A 15,651-nucleotide genomic window follows, 5' to 3' on the forward strand; every position below is an offset into this window, starting at 1 on the left:
CCACTTGATTCACTCATGTACTGAAACTACTGCATTTGCATAGGGATGCAAGTCGACTCTCGGAATGGAGTAAGCAAGAGCAAGCACATCTTATTTCTCCAAGGAAGCAGTCTTTTGACTTCCTAGATTCTAAATGCCTAATGTCCAAAAACTTAGTATTCTATATATCTTGTGTAGCGAGAATGGTTAGGGGATATTTACCAGGTATCATTTTTTGTGCAAGCCCATTCTCTATAAAGACTGCTCAGTTTCTTGGACACCCCTCACAATCTTTAGCATGTATGCCGTTACTTGTAACTTGTCTTGTATGTGTACCACAAACCATTTTGTGAAGTCTCCAAAGGAGGACTGTTCAGCATCTATAAATGCATGTGCATTACCTACCCAGGGTGCCTATCAAACAGTATCCTTCAAATTTCCTTACTTTTCCAGGTTTTCCCTCACTGTTTCAAGCGAATTCCCTGACAAAAAAAACAACAGGGAACTTGGTGCCTGCTCCTACGTTTCGATACTGATCCCTCATAAAACATACCATTTATTAAGTGTTAGTGAGGCTATCCTACTTTTCTGCCCCAGAGCTTGTCGTACTGACAAACTGCTACTCGCAGTAACGTTGCTGCGGCATTGACGCTCAACCACCGGTCGGCACTCGCGATTCGCCACGCATCATCACGGCACCTGTCTGTGATTTTCCCTGACAATTCCCTGTTTTCCAGGTTTTCCAGATTGGTAGACACCCTGCTACCAGACATGAGCAACTTAACCGCTATTATTTCCGAAGTTAAAATTTCTCCCACACAAGAAAGTGAACTCCATTTCCGAGACAGCCGCCTTCGAAGGCTGTTTCTGCATGTGCCAAGTATGGTGTCAAAGTTGTATAAGCAACTGTAAAAGTGATAAAACCCCAGTGCTGGGACCAAAACAATATGTAGTACAAAGAATTTTCACCTTATAAGTAGGGCCTGACTTTTTCTGGTTTTATTTTTGGCCAAATTCGGGGGGTAAATATCGGGTGGTATTTTTATTTGAAAATTCGGGTTAAATCCCGTTACGGCATATTCTGTCGCCAGGAATTCGGGTGTATTCGGGTGATTTTTTTTTGTTTAATAAAAATTTGTCTGAACATGGAACTAATGTTTAGCAATGTTATCAAACTTTATCTTAATGCACGCTTATGAGTGTGCCACGCGACCCGGATGCTTTCGGGTCGATTTGGGTTAAACCCGAATTTTACAGATTTCGTTCGGAGTGTAAATATCGGGCGGATATGGGTTTAACCCTAAAAAGTCAGGCCCTACTTATAAGCAAGATGGAAGGTAACCATGCTGAGGGCAGCACACATAAATAGACAACATTTATTTTAATGACTATGATTGGGATTTCATCGCCTCTGTTCTATATACATATTCTACTCCACAGCTAGAGGTAATTTAGTGAAGATGTAATCATGAGCTTCAAAGTGAGGATTGCATTCCTACACTGTCCAGAATGGTGAGCAGTGCTTTTTGGGCAGTGCATCGGTGAGCTGGATTTGACCGCGGAGCAAGCAATTTTGTCATGGTGCAAGGTCATGAAAAACGCATTAGGACTCTGTTAACTGCTTTGCAGATCCAGTAACAAGCATTATAATAGGAAATGTAATACCGTTACAGCCTTACAGTACAAACAATAGTTTTTATTGCAGCTTAATTGAGATTATGGCATCGTATTTTTGTGCATAAAAGTGACAAAGGGTCAGGACACACTCCAATCGCACACACATGTAGGTGAAATGCAAGTGTAATCGCACAAAACATGAAGTAAGCTTTCTGTGTAATACACGTTACTGCATCTCACCAGGTATGCACACAAAGACGTTTTGACTGTTCCTTGCATCAAGAATGGGAGGCTTCAACAAAATAGTCAGCATAACAGCTGATATCATTCGCGTAATACACTGGCGCTGAAACACATCATAAATAAACTAAAGACACACACAAAGGTTATTTACAAGACTAGTGTTCAGTAACACATGCTAATCATTTTGTGCTCTCCTTAATAGAAACTGCAACAGCTACACTCTTAAAAATCAGTTTCACCACATAGCATGCTCCTAGCCAACCATCATCCCGAAAGACAACGTTCTCGCCCCTGATTTTTTGAAAACTTGTGGCGGAGCCTATTTTGTACCCATTACACACGTGCATAATGGATACAGAATAGGCTCCACCTCCCATTTTCAGCAAATCAGGAGCGAGAACGTTGTCATTTGGGATGATGATTGGCTAGGAGCATGCTATGTGGTGAACCTCATTTTTAAGGGTGAATTAACAATACCATACCTGCAATTGACATTGCTTACCTACCTGGGTACCTACAAAGAAACATCCATGCAAAAATAATTGCCAAACATTCACAAAAGAGAAGGCTTAACATGGAGTCAGTTCCGCACTGTACATCAGCCATGTATATAAATACAAAACACCCGCAATGTAGGAATTTCATGAAGGTTCCATCCATAACTGACAATAAAGAATTGTCCTCCGCAGCAACCTACCTCAGCAAGGGACATAGCACGGTACTCAATGTAGGCATGCCAGCATGCCACTTCACTCCACAAAATTTTCAATTTTGCGCCACCAGTCCCTGCCTCGCGTGAAGAGAGAAAGAAAAGTTGTTCTTGCCGTTCTCTAGTACAAATTTAATAATAACCCTTCCCTCAAAATCACTGTTTCATCATCCACTTACTCTCACGTTACCTATGGCAAAAACAGTCAATAAATTTGAAGTCAAGAAAAAGTTGCCAGTCACCTCAAGTTATGCGCGCTTCATTGCACGTTAGATTGTGCGTGCTGGAGAGACACTTTGCGACATTCAAAATTTTTTCCGCACTTGCTTACTATGTGGATGACCAATGAAATGTGGGAAATCCTCCATGCAGGATTTTTTTCTTTCATCGCTCATTCAAATACTAACCCATCAGCCAAATCAAATAATTCAAATGCCACGAATGGATGATCATCGGACTTAGTAAAGAGAGAATCAGCAGCATCACTTTAAGTACCAAGAGAAAGAAATACTTGCTTGAGCATTTGATAACCTGTAGCAATCAAAACGTACCATCTTTAACAAAGTGGGGTTAAATGTGAGCACAAGATGCAGATTTGATCCAGTCCAACAAATGCTGAAACTTTGTCCAATTTCTTCCCGTATGTGAAGGCAGTCCTGAGGATGGTGCTGTAAACACCAAAAGCTGCAGACTTGTTCAATGTATGTACAGTTTTTCTCCTGAAATGAAATCATCTTTATACCACGCGAGTATGTAATACGTAGAAGTAGAAGAAACAAGTATATTCGCAATGACAGAGCACAGATGAAACCCAAAGAGGCAGTCCCAAAACCATGCAGATACATTCCCTGTGCTTAACCAACACCACCTAGATAGAGAAAGCCTGCTTGCTCGTCGACGTGACGTAACAATTAAGAGTTGGCCAATGAGGACCATGTTTTCAACGGCCGTAGCCAATCACAAACATGCTTTCAGCAGTTGTGGCTATGCAGACAAACACCGTCGCCTGCGAGTTGTGACTGAACGTCCCCGCGTGCTAAATGGGAAAACACGGAAATAAAGTGTAAAACAGTCCCAATCTTCTTTCTGATTCTTCTTCTTCTTGATTTTCTTGAAAGCATCTTGCATTTTTTTTCTCTAAATATTAGGTCTGCAGGTTCCAGGTGAGCTGCAATCTTTTGGGGGTTCTCAAATTCACAGAATGATCAATAGCAGACGAATTCTGACTCTTATTTGAAAGAGGGAGAGGAGGCAATGTGCAGGCCTTCTTTATCTAGGTGTTGTTGGCTTAACTCAGGGAGTGGTGATGGCAGTGAACACAGTACAGTAAAACCTCATTAATTCGGATTGCATAGAACCGACGAAAATATCTGAATTCTCCGAATGTCTAATTACTGAACGGGCAACAAAATAAGGGGTGAACTTGCCGTGATCAATGTACCATTATTGCCAAACGAGCTGCGAGAGTGTTGTTTGCTTTGGACAGGAGATCTGAGCCTTTAAGACAACCTTTCTGATTGCCCCCAAGTGCTTGGCTGCTTCTGTGCCTCGTCAGCCGACCGAAGCCGTCAGCCGTACCGAACGCATTGCCAATCCCTGATTACGCCTCCATCAACAGCACATCTCTCGCCACAGATGTTTCGGAAGACAAGTCCATGGCGTTCCTTAAACCGCACAAACCACCCTTCTGATGCTTTGAAGGCCGCAGGCAAAGCTGGCGAAGGGCTTGATGGCAACGCATCAAGCCCTCATTCACAGCGGCTCTCTTTAGTTCAGACTCCACCTGCTTCGAAAAATTCTTCGGTCCCCTTCGAGCTCGAATTAACGGATTGTACCGTGAATTGTGAATTCTGGTAATGGCTATACTTTTATGCAATGAGTCATTTCTGTTTGTTTCTTTGCTTCCTGAAGACTTATTGTACTTTATCTAGTCCACCCTGCTATGCCTGCCAGTGGCAATGCATGCAGTATAAACCAATAAAATAGGGGCACACAAATTAGAAGAAGTTGTGGGGTCCCTCCCATTCCTTGTTCAGTTTCTTTCCAAATTCGTGTACCGTGAACTTCGGGGGTCATCTTAGATTCGAGAAAATACGGTATTGCGAAGAAGTTTGGAGTTTCGGAAACGGCAGGGTGAGGCATAGTCAAGATGCGAGCAACTGTCGAAGATGCTGTTGCAGGTGGGTGCAATGCAAAGAGACGAAGAATGAGGACATCCCCCAACGAGGACATTGATACAGCGCTGTTGAAGTGGTTTGGTCAAGCTCGCGCAATGAACATCCCCATGTGCGGCCCACTGATGAAAGAGAAGGCCAATGGCTAAGGCTATCGTGTGTTTTCATGTAAATAAGGTGTGTGTATTCCATTACAACCAATATCTGCTGCTTACAGGCATTCTGTGGGTCATACGTGCCAGAAAAAAGTGAACTACTGATATAGTGAAGATTTTTCATGGACCGGACGACTTCACTATAAAGGGGTGCTACTGTATTATTAGAGCCTGAAGGTTTAGGGTTTTACCCGATTCTTCCCCGAATTTTCACCCCGATTTGAAGGTTGCCTCTTTAGGGTGAAACCCGATTTTTACCCGGGAAATTGCCCTCACTGGGATGTCTGTAGCAATGCACTAATTTACTTGTTTGGCAACAAATGCAGTTACATCACCGTCTGTACCAAACCACTACAGTTAGTTTGAGTAACTGAGCACGATTTCTCCCCGAATTTAGCGTACTGAAAGTTTGTTCACCCGAATATGCACGAATTTATAGCACACGTTTATTTACCCGATTTTTACATCCCGAATTTAGAAAAAAAATATTTCCCGAAAACTTCAGGCTCTGTGTATTATCATCTGTGACATTGGGTCAAGGCCCACCCAGCACAATACCGGCCGTACAGTGCACAACGTGTGGGCAGGTCACAGCATGGTGTAGTGTGGTGTGATGTGTAATGTACATGATCTGTGGTTTAGTAACGTGTACGAACGTAACCATCAACGTCTCGTAACGAAAAGCCGTGGAGCTTTGACGTACCACCAGGCGGGGGAGTCGCCAAGCATATATCGGGAGAAGAAGAGCCAATGGGCCCTTCAGTACTTACACTATGATTGCCTCGATGCTTTTCATTTAGCCACTCAGGCCCAATTCAATCTGGCATGTCAATTGCTAGTGCTGGCATGATGGGCCTAGGCTCGGGCTGCGTTGTGACCCTGGGCTTTTGGAAAGGAGGTCCCTTGGACACGTCCCCATGAGGAACAGTGACACCCCGTTCCTCCACTTCGTTGTTGTGTAAGCTGTAAGAGATGTTCCCATACTCCTGGAGCAACGGACATGCGCTCAGGAGGAAGTGGCAGAAGTCCTTGCGGATCCCGAACCACCCTGAAATATTTATGAAGGTCAATATCTACAACCGCAATTGCAAGCAGGGTTTCAGAAGATACTCCAATGTACAGTAGAATCTCAATGATATAATCGGAGATTATAGTATTTGTGAAATGTCCCGGCCTGAATGCTCATCTGTAGTGGGTCACGTTTTGGGATGCTACGAACACTTTTTCCGGATGTGGTGAATAATACGAACGGGTGAGACTGCACGAGAGTTGAGCACATCTCCCGTGCTCGCTCCAGAAACAATACGGCACTCACGACGTTTGATACGGACAACGCTACACGAGTCCAATCAATCTGAGATCATCACAAACGACGCAAATGTTTTGCATTGCTGACGCAGGACGTTTGAAGCACTGCAACGCAGTGATGAAAGAAATTAGTTCCGGGTCGTTGTGGATGATACGAGCAGGTGAGACGCAGTGCGCATATCTCCCTCATTCGTCTGAGTAAACCACATGAGCGTGATTTTACGTGCTCTAAAAATGTCTACAGGTCGATCCTGGTGAGATTTTTTTTTCTTTTCTGATATTTTTCTTTATTTTTCTATCTAGACATTTGTCTAGTTTTTGACTGTGATACCCTTGGTATCCACCCTGCTCTAAAAGGGATTACGCGAACCTGAACCTCAACCTGGGAAGGCAACGTTAGAGACTTCTAAGTTAAAGTACCAACTTCTCTGATCACAAGTAGAAAGAAAATACGTAGTGAGTACGCATTTCCTGCACATTGGTTTACTCATCTACAACATTTCTGATAATACAAATTTCGGATGACACGAGTACTGCAAACGTATTTTTATTCGCGATGTATTAATTCTCGCGAATTTCACGACCGCTTAAAAAATCGCGAAAAATTGTACTCCCGAACACAGCTTGACATTCATCCCGCTGAAGAAAGCAGACCTGGAATCGCGAAATTAAATACTCGCATATAACTTCCCAAATGCGATTCGTGAAAATTAATACATCGCGAATAAAAAAATACGTTTGCAGTAGTTTCCGGCACTCGAGATATCCGTGTCCTTGAGATTCTACTGGAAATGATATGAGAGTTGCGTACAGTGATTCCCGCCCTTTGATCCAAAGGAGAGAAGGATGAGCACCAGGAAAGTGACGTAGAGTGGAGTACACGTCTCTGTGTAGCCCAATCCTTCGTCGCTGTCCAATTTGTTTGACAGCAACACCTACAGAGGAATTCACATACAATATGAGAACCCCATAAATATGACAATACAATCACTTTTAGAAAAACTACTAAAAATCAACCATATGTAAACTTTTGCCAATCACCTTAAGCCTCAGTAGGAGTGATGCAAAACTATCGATAGTCGTACGAGAATCAAACGATCGATAGTAAGAAAACTATCGGTAGCACTATCGATAGTCTGCTATCGGAAGACTATCGGGGAGCAGATAAAAATGGAAAACGAAAATGCCTCACTCCTACACGTTTTACAATACAACTCAGAGCAACTGCTCCCAGAAAAAAACTCACATAAACATGGCTCCGCGCGTTCACACTTAACATAACGCCAGCTATAACGAGGATGAGGAGGTATGATGCCACATCACCGATGACAGTAGAACCTCGCTATAGTGAACTCGCATGTAGTGAAGAAACGGATGTAGTGAAGAAACGGATGTAGTGAAGAAACGGATGTAGTGAAGGGAAATCTCGGTTCCGATTGAATGCCCATAGACGCCCATGTATTCGCAATCCGTTTATAGTGAAGACTTTTCTGGGCGAGAACCGGATGTAGTGAAGAAAAGTCGTCCGAAACTTTGAGATTTCCCCGAAAAAATGACTCGTTCCGCCATCGCAGTCGAAAACGGAACTCATGCAGCGCCGCCATGTTCCGGAAGTTGGGCGTGATCAATGACGTAGGATGAAAGGCGTGGTCATGAGTCATGACCAACCAGCCAGGCTCGCCATTTTGTTTTGTTTCGCGTTGTCAAAAGCACCATGCATTGCGGTGCATTTTGAGCTTCGTAAGCGTGGCAATGCAATGCATGTCGAAGAGAAAGGTGCTCACTGTCATCGAAAGACAGCAGCTGCTTCACGACGTGGACGCCGGAACACTAAAGCGCAAGGATATTGCGAAGAAGTTTGGAGTTTCAGAAGCGGCAGGGTCCGGCATAGTCAAGAAGCGAGCAACTGTCGAAGACGCTGTTGCAGGTGGGTGCAGTGCAAAGAGACAACGAATGAGGGCATCCTCTTACGAGGACATTGATACGGCGCTGTTCAAGTGGTTGGTCAAGCTCGCGCAATGAACATCCCCATGTGTTACTGCACCACCTTAGTGCACCACTTCAGATAGCACCAGTTCCAAATGTACTTGCTATCATATGTTTTCAAGTAAATAAAGTGTGTATTCCATTACAACCAATATCTGCTGCTTACAGGCATTCTGTGGGTCATACATGCCAGAAAAAAGTGAACTACTGATATAGTGAAGACCTTGATATAGTGAAGATTTTTCATGGTCCAGACGACTTCACTATAAAGGGGTTCTACTGTATAAGGAGAACTCGTTCTGGTTCGCCGGTCAGTGGGAGTCAGCACCTTGTCCCTTTACCGCCGTAAACCAGTTTTGCCAGTTCTCCCGGAGAATTGGGGATAGAAGAAGCGGCCGAATCACACCGAAGCATTACCGAGCAAGGAGAAAGGTTTTTTCAGAACCCCAAACAGCCGAGTAGCAGACGACAGCGGAGTAGCAGACAACATTTCTCCAGGCCAATCAGCGAGCGTTCTCCTTATAGCGTCAGCGCGAGGTTCCAGGCAGATCACAGGCTGGTACTGCTCTTCACCACCGTTGCGCACGGTCGCTTTTTGCAGCGTATTTTAAATTCAATTTCTGCGATAATTATGACTCTGTCGTGTGAATTGCTTTGCATGGTGCATCTTACTGGCCTACTTAACAGTTTTATAGGAAGAAAACAAGGTGTTAAAAATGACTTCTGTGCTACTTTAATGGACCTCCTTAGACCCTTGTTTTTTTTGTTTGCTTTTCAAAACTGTGGGGCAAAAATTTTGTTTTATGTTAGAAATTGTAAAAGAGGTTAAATCTGGCACTATCACGCGAGAGAGCAGATTTTGGTGTGGAAAACAAAAAAGTGAAACAAGAACATGCAAAATGGCAACAGGCAGCTCATGAATTGGCAGGTTCAGTTCTTGGATTTTTCCAGGTTTTCCCTGAACTGACGGTCATGAAAATCAGTGGGTGAAAATGCATTTTACTTGGTTTAAAGTCAAAGCATAAGAGCCTACTTATAATGAACCTAACACAAAGTGTCTTAACTTTGTACCTAAATTTGATCATTCCTGTGAAGTGGTGCACACGTAAATATTGCCCCGTAACGTGCGAAACTAAAGTTTGGCGAAGTAATAGAGAAAGCTGGGGTAGCTGGCTACATAGTGGGATGACGAAGCAAACAAGAACATTAAATACAGAACAACAATTATTGTTCCGCATTCCGCAGTACTGTTCTGCGGTTCGCCAATATCAAAGTTCAGTGGCTCTATGCAGCAAGACACAGTAAAGGAGAATCGCAGTAACATCTCTCACCAGAAAGACGAGCAGGGGCCCCACAATCATGCTGTAAGATACTGCCGAGTGGAGACTGGTACGTCGTTGTTCCGGACTGATTTCCGGCGTTCGGAGAAGAATACTGGCAAAGATGATGGCATACAGGACACCGATGACGGCCAGGCACATGACAATCCACAAGGGCACAAACACAACCTGCAGTACAGTCGAGATGTTTCCAGGGCCAGAAGATATTACATGTAATAGCGCTGTATGCAAATACAAAGGAGACGTACCACCCAGCTCCATGTTATAAACTTGTCAAGTTGTAGTGCTAGGAAGATGAACTGTAGGACATTTACAGAGCAGAACAGCTCCAGCTGTGAAACAAGAAAGCATTATGAAGCCTGGCTGGGTAACATGTTATGACTGCAGCACACACACACACACACAAACAAATAAAACAAGGCAATATACCACAGATAAAACGCAAAAGAAGCAGGCAATTTGGTAGTCTGACAATCTTTACTGAAATGCCTTTCCCGGATTTCTTTTTCTTTCTTTTTTTCGGTTGGGGTATCGAAGGATTAGGTATTCGAAATCTATAATTCAGGATGAAATTGGGTGCTATTGTTACATCGGATGTTATCGGATGATTTTTCTTCTTTCTGTCCAACAAGCAGACCGCAGCTAAAGGTGCATGTATTGGTTAAACATGCATTCCTCACGAATTATAGTCACAAACACCACATGTTGCAACATCAAATGCGTTTCTCACAGTTTATTGGTGCACTCCAATAGTATATACATGAGACGCACGTACAGATACTGTAGCTACTAAACAGTGTACATGATTGGACTTTGGAGCGAACTCAGGGTTAACCTTAATTGGTCCTCAATTGATTGGTGAAACAATAGGGCATAACCAGAAAAAGTCAGACCCTAGATATAGGTAAGAAACAACATTTCACATTATCGTAAAAATCTACACATAACACAACATAAATACGAAGAATGAGACAAATAAGAGCTCCACAGTTACAGGAACGCTTGCGTGCTGTTTTGTTAGTACTATACATAACGTGCCTAAAAGTCATAATGGCTTCAAGCTTGTCTATAGTCTACTCGAGCAATATGCAGCAAGTCCACGTTTCCCTCCAATTTTCCCCAATCACAGTGTTTCCAGCATGTAAGTTGGACACCACTAGTTTGCCTGCTTCCTTTTTGTTTTATCTGGAAGCCTTTGAGGACCATCGTAAGGCAACCAACCTCAAATGAGCGGTCATGCTTCACTGCCCAGATGCAGACCGCAATGGAGAAGACGGAGATGAAGACGAGGGGGATGAAGATGAGTGTCCATAGGTGACGGTCATTCTCGAGGTTGTCACACACGAGGACCTCGAACACTAGCAACAATAGCTGCAGGAGAAGGCTGATGACCATCGCCTTGTAGTGTACGTGTCCGTCGCTTTCCGTCCTGCATCAGATCATGCATCATCATCATCATCCTGCGCAGGGCTTGTTAGGAAGTGAGGGAAGGTACGGCAAAGCGGTTATACTCACTCACGTCAATGTATATAGTGTTGTCGTTTTATTGTGTTTATACTTTCTTTCTGTACGCATTCATTTTTTTGTATTGTTTATTGTAACACTGTGTACACTGCTCTATCACACTTCAGCATTGTTTATCTGTGTATAGCAAAGATTCCTTTCTTAATTATCACTGTATTCCCCCAGCCCCCTGTAATGTCTATTAGAACCCTTGGGGTACTATGAAATAAATAGATAAATAAATAAACACTAATGCTCAATAATTTTTTTCGGCACCTTAATGTGCATTGGCATGCAAAATTCTACGCTTAAAAGAGACTTTGATCGTCTGGCAAACCACCATTAGTGTGCCATAGTGTGGATTATTAGAGATATTTTACGCAAACAATGTGTTGCAAAGTAACCAAAAGTTCACCCTTTGCAAAGTGGAAAGTATGTACACTCTCTTACAGCGATAATAAAAACTTTCTTTTAAAAGTACATTATGAGTAGCCATAAAATGTTGTGTTCTTGCAGTTCCATCCAAGTTCGAAGCCATTTGTCATCAGTCCATACAGGCACACGTCGCGAATAAATATCAATTTTTGTTAAGATACCTAGAGTTCTAGATACCTTACAAAATTAGTGACGATTTTCCACTTCGACCCTCACAGGTTGCCTAGCAATCAAATGTACTCCATGTTTGATATAACTGCAAAAGTGGTAATTCCTGCCATTAGATCTTTACAGCATAGCCACTGCTTGAAGTTACCATAATTCAGTGAAGCATAATCCAGTGCAACTATAATTTGTTTCATTACTTGCAGACTTTATGTGATTGTGCACCATTTTAGTGACAGTAGTGAAAAACATTATTTGATTACTAACATCCAACACCTCCATGCACCAACACGAAATTTCGTCCACACATGCAACTAGTTCCGCTGGATGAACATTCTGCATGGGGTGACGATGACGCCAACATCAAGTCCAGAAGGGAATTTTTCCGTACTGCCCCACTTTCCCCTACTCCTCTAGCTAAAATGTACTAAAGTTTTGTAGTATGCACAGCATCTAGTATTGCCTGACCTTCACTTGAAGTGCAACTTTGAACTAAATCTTGTATCTTCAGAATCCCGCCAAATTTATGTCATTACAATCTATGCCCCTCACATGTGTTCTCCCAAAATATTCTTTCTCTATGTGATGCAGAACTATCACAAAAATTTCTAGTTCCGAAGAGTACGATATCATATTGTGCATGTTAGAAGACTTCAGAAAATCCCAGAAAGCTTAGTGCCGCTTTGAACTATGGGAACTTGCTAGGAGGAGAAGGTCTCCAAACTGTTTTGATTGCTCCTCTCTCGGGCCATTCTCCATGAGGTGTCAAGGTCAGCGAAAACGAAACGCGAAGAACTGTTCTCCCTTCCTCATGACAGTAACCTCCCAGGATGCAACACACACTGGGATAGCATTCTCCAGTAGCCATATTGGTGGCTGAATCGGCATTCTGTCAAGTTCGTTTTCGGGTTCTACCCTAAATGACATTGATGTAAATCAGAAGGAAAAAATGGGTATTACTGGGTTTCCCCTTAAGGCACAGCAAAGTTGTCTGCACAGAAAATTTTATCCAAAATGGGAAGATAGTAATTGGAGGATTTCAAACATTCAAAAGGGCAAAATTCAAGGAAGGTTCAAAGATTATTTAAACAATCCCTGGAGTTTTGAATGATGGACGCAGCTTGACAAAGCCTGAAATATGGAATTACACAGTATTTCAACTCTAATCAAAAGAAAGGTCTCTTTAAAACTGGATATGTTCGATGCCACATGCATAGGCAAAAATTCCACAACAAAAAGTATACAAGTAGGTGCCGCTTTATACACGGATCTGTACGTGCATATCTGCATGCATGTTGTATGTATCCTGTATACCCACATACAGGATGCCCCATATATACCTGTATTCGCTTCAGTTACGGATCTCTTTGCTTCGTATTGACTTCTAAAATCACTATGGTATGTTATCCACCACTGACCTGTACTGTGGATGAGTCCACCATACATAGCTGCCAACAGTAGCTCCTGTGATGACCACAAACTTCCAGATCCAGAGTGGCATAAAAACAAGCCAGTAACTCCAGGAAATGACGCCATCAAGCCGAAGAGCAAACAAGATTGTGAATGCCAACAAACAACAGTACACTAGAAAACGACTGTTGGAAGAAGAAAAAAAGTCATTATGAGGCACTTTTCCCATGAGGTACCATGCAACAACTCACTTCATTTCTGTATGGTCAGGCATGCATTGCATATTTACTCTACATAACCACAGTTACTGTAATACCCTTTAGCTCTGAGAACCCAATTTTTCAAAGTCAGTCAAAGTACAGTTCTGAGTGCTAAAATCTGTGGCTTGCTTTGTGATAAGTCCAGCACATTGTACATGTTTGTGCTGCAAAGTAATCAAGGTCCGTACTAGTAACCTTTGCAACCAATAGTGAAAATAAAGTTCACGACTACAGTAGTGACTGTCCTCGTTTGAAATTTTCACTTACTCATATATTCCCAAATCTTTCGCAAAAATTAGGGGCTCGCAAACATTACATATCTTACACTATTTGCACACATACGTTGTAATACTGATGCCCGGCACCCAAGCAAGGTTGAGTAAGGATGTGGTCTTCCCTGTTTTTGTAGGTGCATTGTAACTTTCCGTTCACATTTACAACTACTTTGATATTCCAGCTGCCAGGACACATATATGTTCCAGGATGTCTGTGTCCAGTGTTATCATCGAAGTCTCCATTTACTAACATGTGCACATATGTGTGCATCCACACTTTCAGAGACCTTCGACCACTGTAAATGGCTAGAAGCTGATTTGCTCAATTAATGTACACTGAATTTCATTGAGGGAATATGGAAGTGTCCATCTTGTTACGCTCAAACTCTGTAACCTGGCATACCACACAACTTTTGGTAGACATTACTATTGTGCAGAAAGAAAAACGAAACACTATAATAGAAAGCCGCACCATGTATCTGTATGTCCTATCCTAGAAGATTCCATTGTACTGTGCGTGCTTAATGAATATCTCTTGGCCACAAGTAATGTGACATGCAAACTTGTACGAGACATGAGCCACAATTCACAGACAATTCGAGAAGTAGGTATTGGGAAAGCATTGAGGCTATTGCATGTGATGCTGGAAAGCAGAGCCACATCGAAATGGAACATTTGTGTTCCTTCTTTTCATTTCTGTTTGAGATATGCTACCACCATTACGCAGGACTACCTGTAGCTGTGAAATTAATATCACGCAGACACAGGGAAAAAAATTACCAAATATCCCACTCGAACTGGTCATTCAGAATACTGGGAGGAACCCAATTGAATTTTTGTTTGATTTATGCATAATGACAGTCTTGGAAGAAAAAAGAAATAAAGGATGAAGGAATGGCTGCCAGTTTCAATTTTCTTGTATATGACTTCCCACTATGTATGATAGGTAGGCCTGAGTGATGGGCAAGACACGTAAACTTCGTGTTGTGTTGTTTACGTGTCTTGCCCATCATGGAGTTTATCCACTATGTATGACTTGTGCAAATATGAAGTAAGTCACACTGTAAAGAACCCAATGTGGCTATGTCCCGGTTTCACCAATGCCGACTAAGATTTCACATTAACATTCATCACGTCACCAACTAACATTTGTAAAAAAGAGTTGAATGTTAATTTCAAGTTCTAGCAACCCTTGATATCGGTGCCTATGCCGAAACCGTACGTGCCTGAAACCGTGCCTATGTAATTCACCATCCTGTAACATTATGTGAAGCTAAGGAACGAATACACAGTAGGATAATGAAAAGTTGGAGTCCTACTGGGGCACGAACTACTGTCACATAAGTAGGACAAATCACAATTATCATTAGAGTAGGGCAATAGAATGTAGGTTATCTTACCAACATTACATCTGCAAATAATAAATCACTTTCATTCATGTCACTTCCCCTTTCATATAACGCTGATACTATTTGGAAATAATCTCAGGCTTTCGAGTCAGACTTGAACAACGTATACAAAAGGACGCATAAAATGTTAGCATATGATCCACGCAGCGGCTAACAGCACTTACAACTGCACATGATAATGATACTGTCAACGTAATAACACGAAAACGAAAGGAGACGTATCATGTTCCAACTTGAACGTTCAAGCTCCGGAACACTCACCTAGGATTGAAGTCTTCAAAAAGACTTTGCAGGTTCATAACACCACCAGCTGCCTAACTCTTCGCGTGGACCTTAACGCCATACGATATACTAGGCCCTTTCGAAGATAATTTTATAACAGCGTCGGTAAACAAACATCTATCTTCAAGTCAGTGTTACGAAACACTGAGTGACCGTGCTGTGAAGCATATTCCGTCATTGGAAACACGAAATTCGAAGCAGATTACAATTATACAGGATGCACGAACATCATTTCGATTTTTCAACTGACTGTTATATTAGCGCCTTCAAGCTAAGTATAATCAGCACGCTTGAATTTCTGTGAAAGTCACACAGTGTTGCAGAAAGCTTAAGCTGCCACACATTTTAGACGATGCACTCTCGACACCATGAGACTACCCAGACAGGAAACCGGAACCAGC

At 42.4% G+C, this 15,651-nt stretch overlaps 1 protein-coding gene across 1 annotated transcript; it reads right to left on the bottom strand.

The window, feature by feature from the left end:
* Nucleotides 1-1,654: 1,654 nt before the first annotated feature.
* On the bottom strand, nucleotides 1,655-15,637 carry LOC135394601 (transmembrane protein 185A-like). The gene is made up of 8 exons (XM_064625417.1): nucleotides 15,230-15,637; nucleotides 13,033-13,209; nucleotides 10,733-10,940; nucleotides 9,760-9,843; nucleotides 9,503-9,679; nucleotides 6,997-7,120; nucleotides 5,648-5,925; nucleotides 1,655-3,267 (listed from the first exon to the last, which is right to left on the bottom strand). Exons 1-7 carry the CDS (start codon nucleotides 15,265-15,267, stop codon nucleotides 5,693-5,695), a joined length of 1,041 nt encoding a protein of 346 aa, XP_064481487.1. The 5' UTR covers nucleotides 15,268-15,637; the 3' UTR covers nucleotides 1,655-3,267; nucleotides 5,648-5,692.
* Nucleotides 15,638-15,651: the final 14 nt, after the last annotated feature.

The sequence above is a fragment of the Ornithodoros turicata genome, chromosome 5 (genome assembly GCF_037126465.1).
Source record: "Ornithodoros turicata isolate Travis chromosome 5, ASM3712646v1, whole genome shotgun sequence".
Lineage (NCBI taxonomy): Eukaryota > Metazoa > Arthropoda > Arachnida > Ixodida > Argasidae > Ornithodoros > Ornithodoros turicata.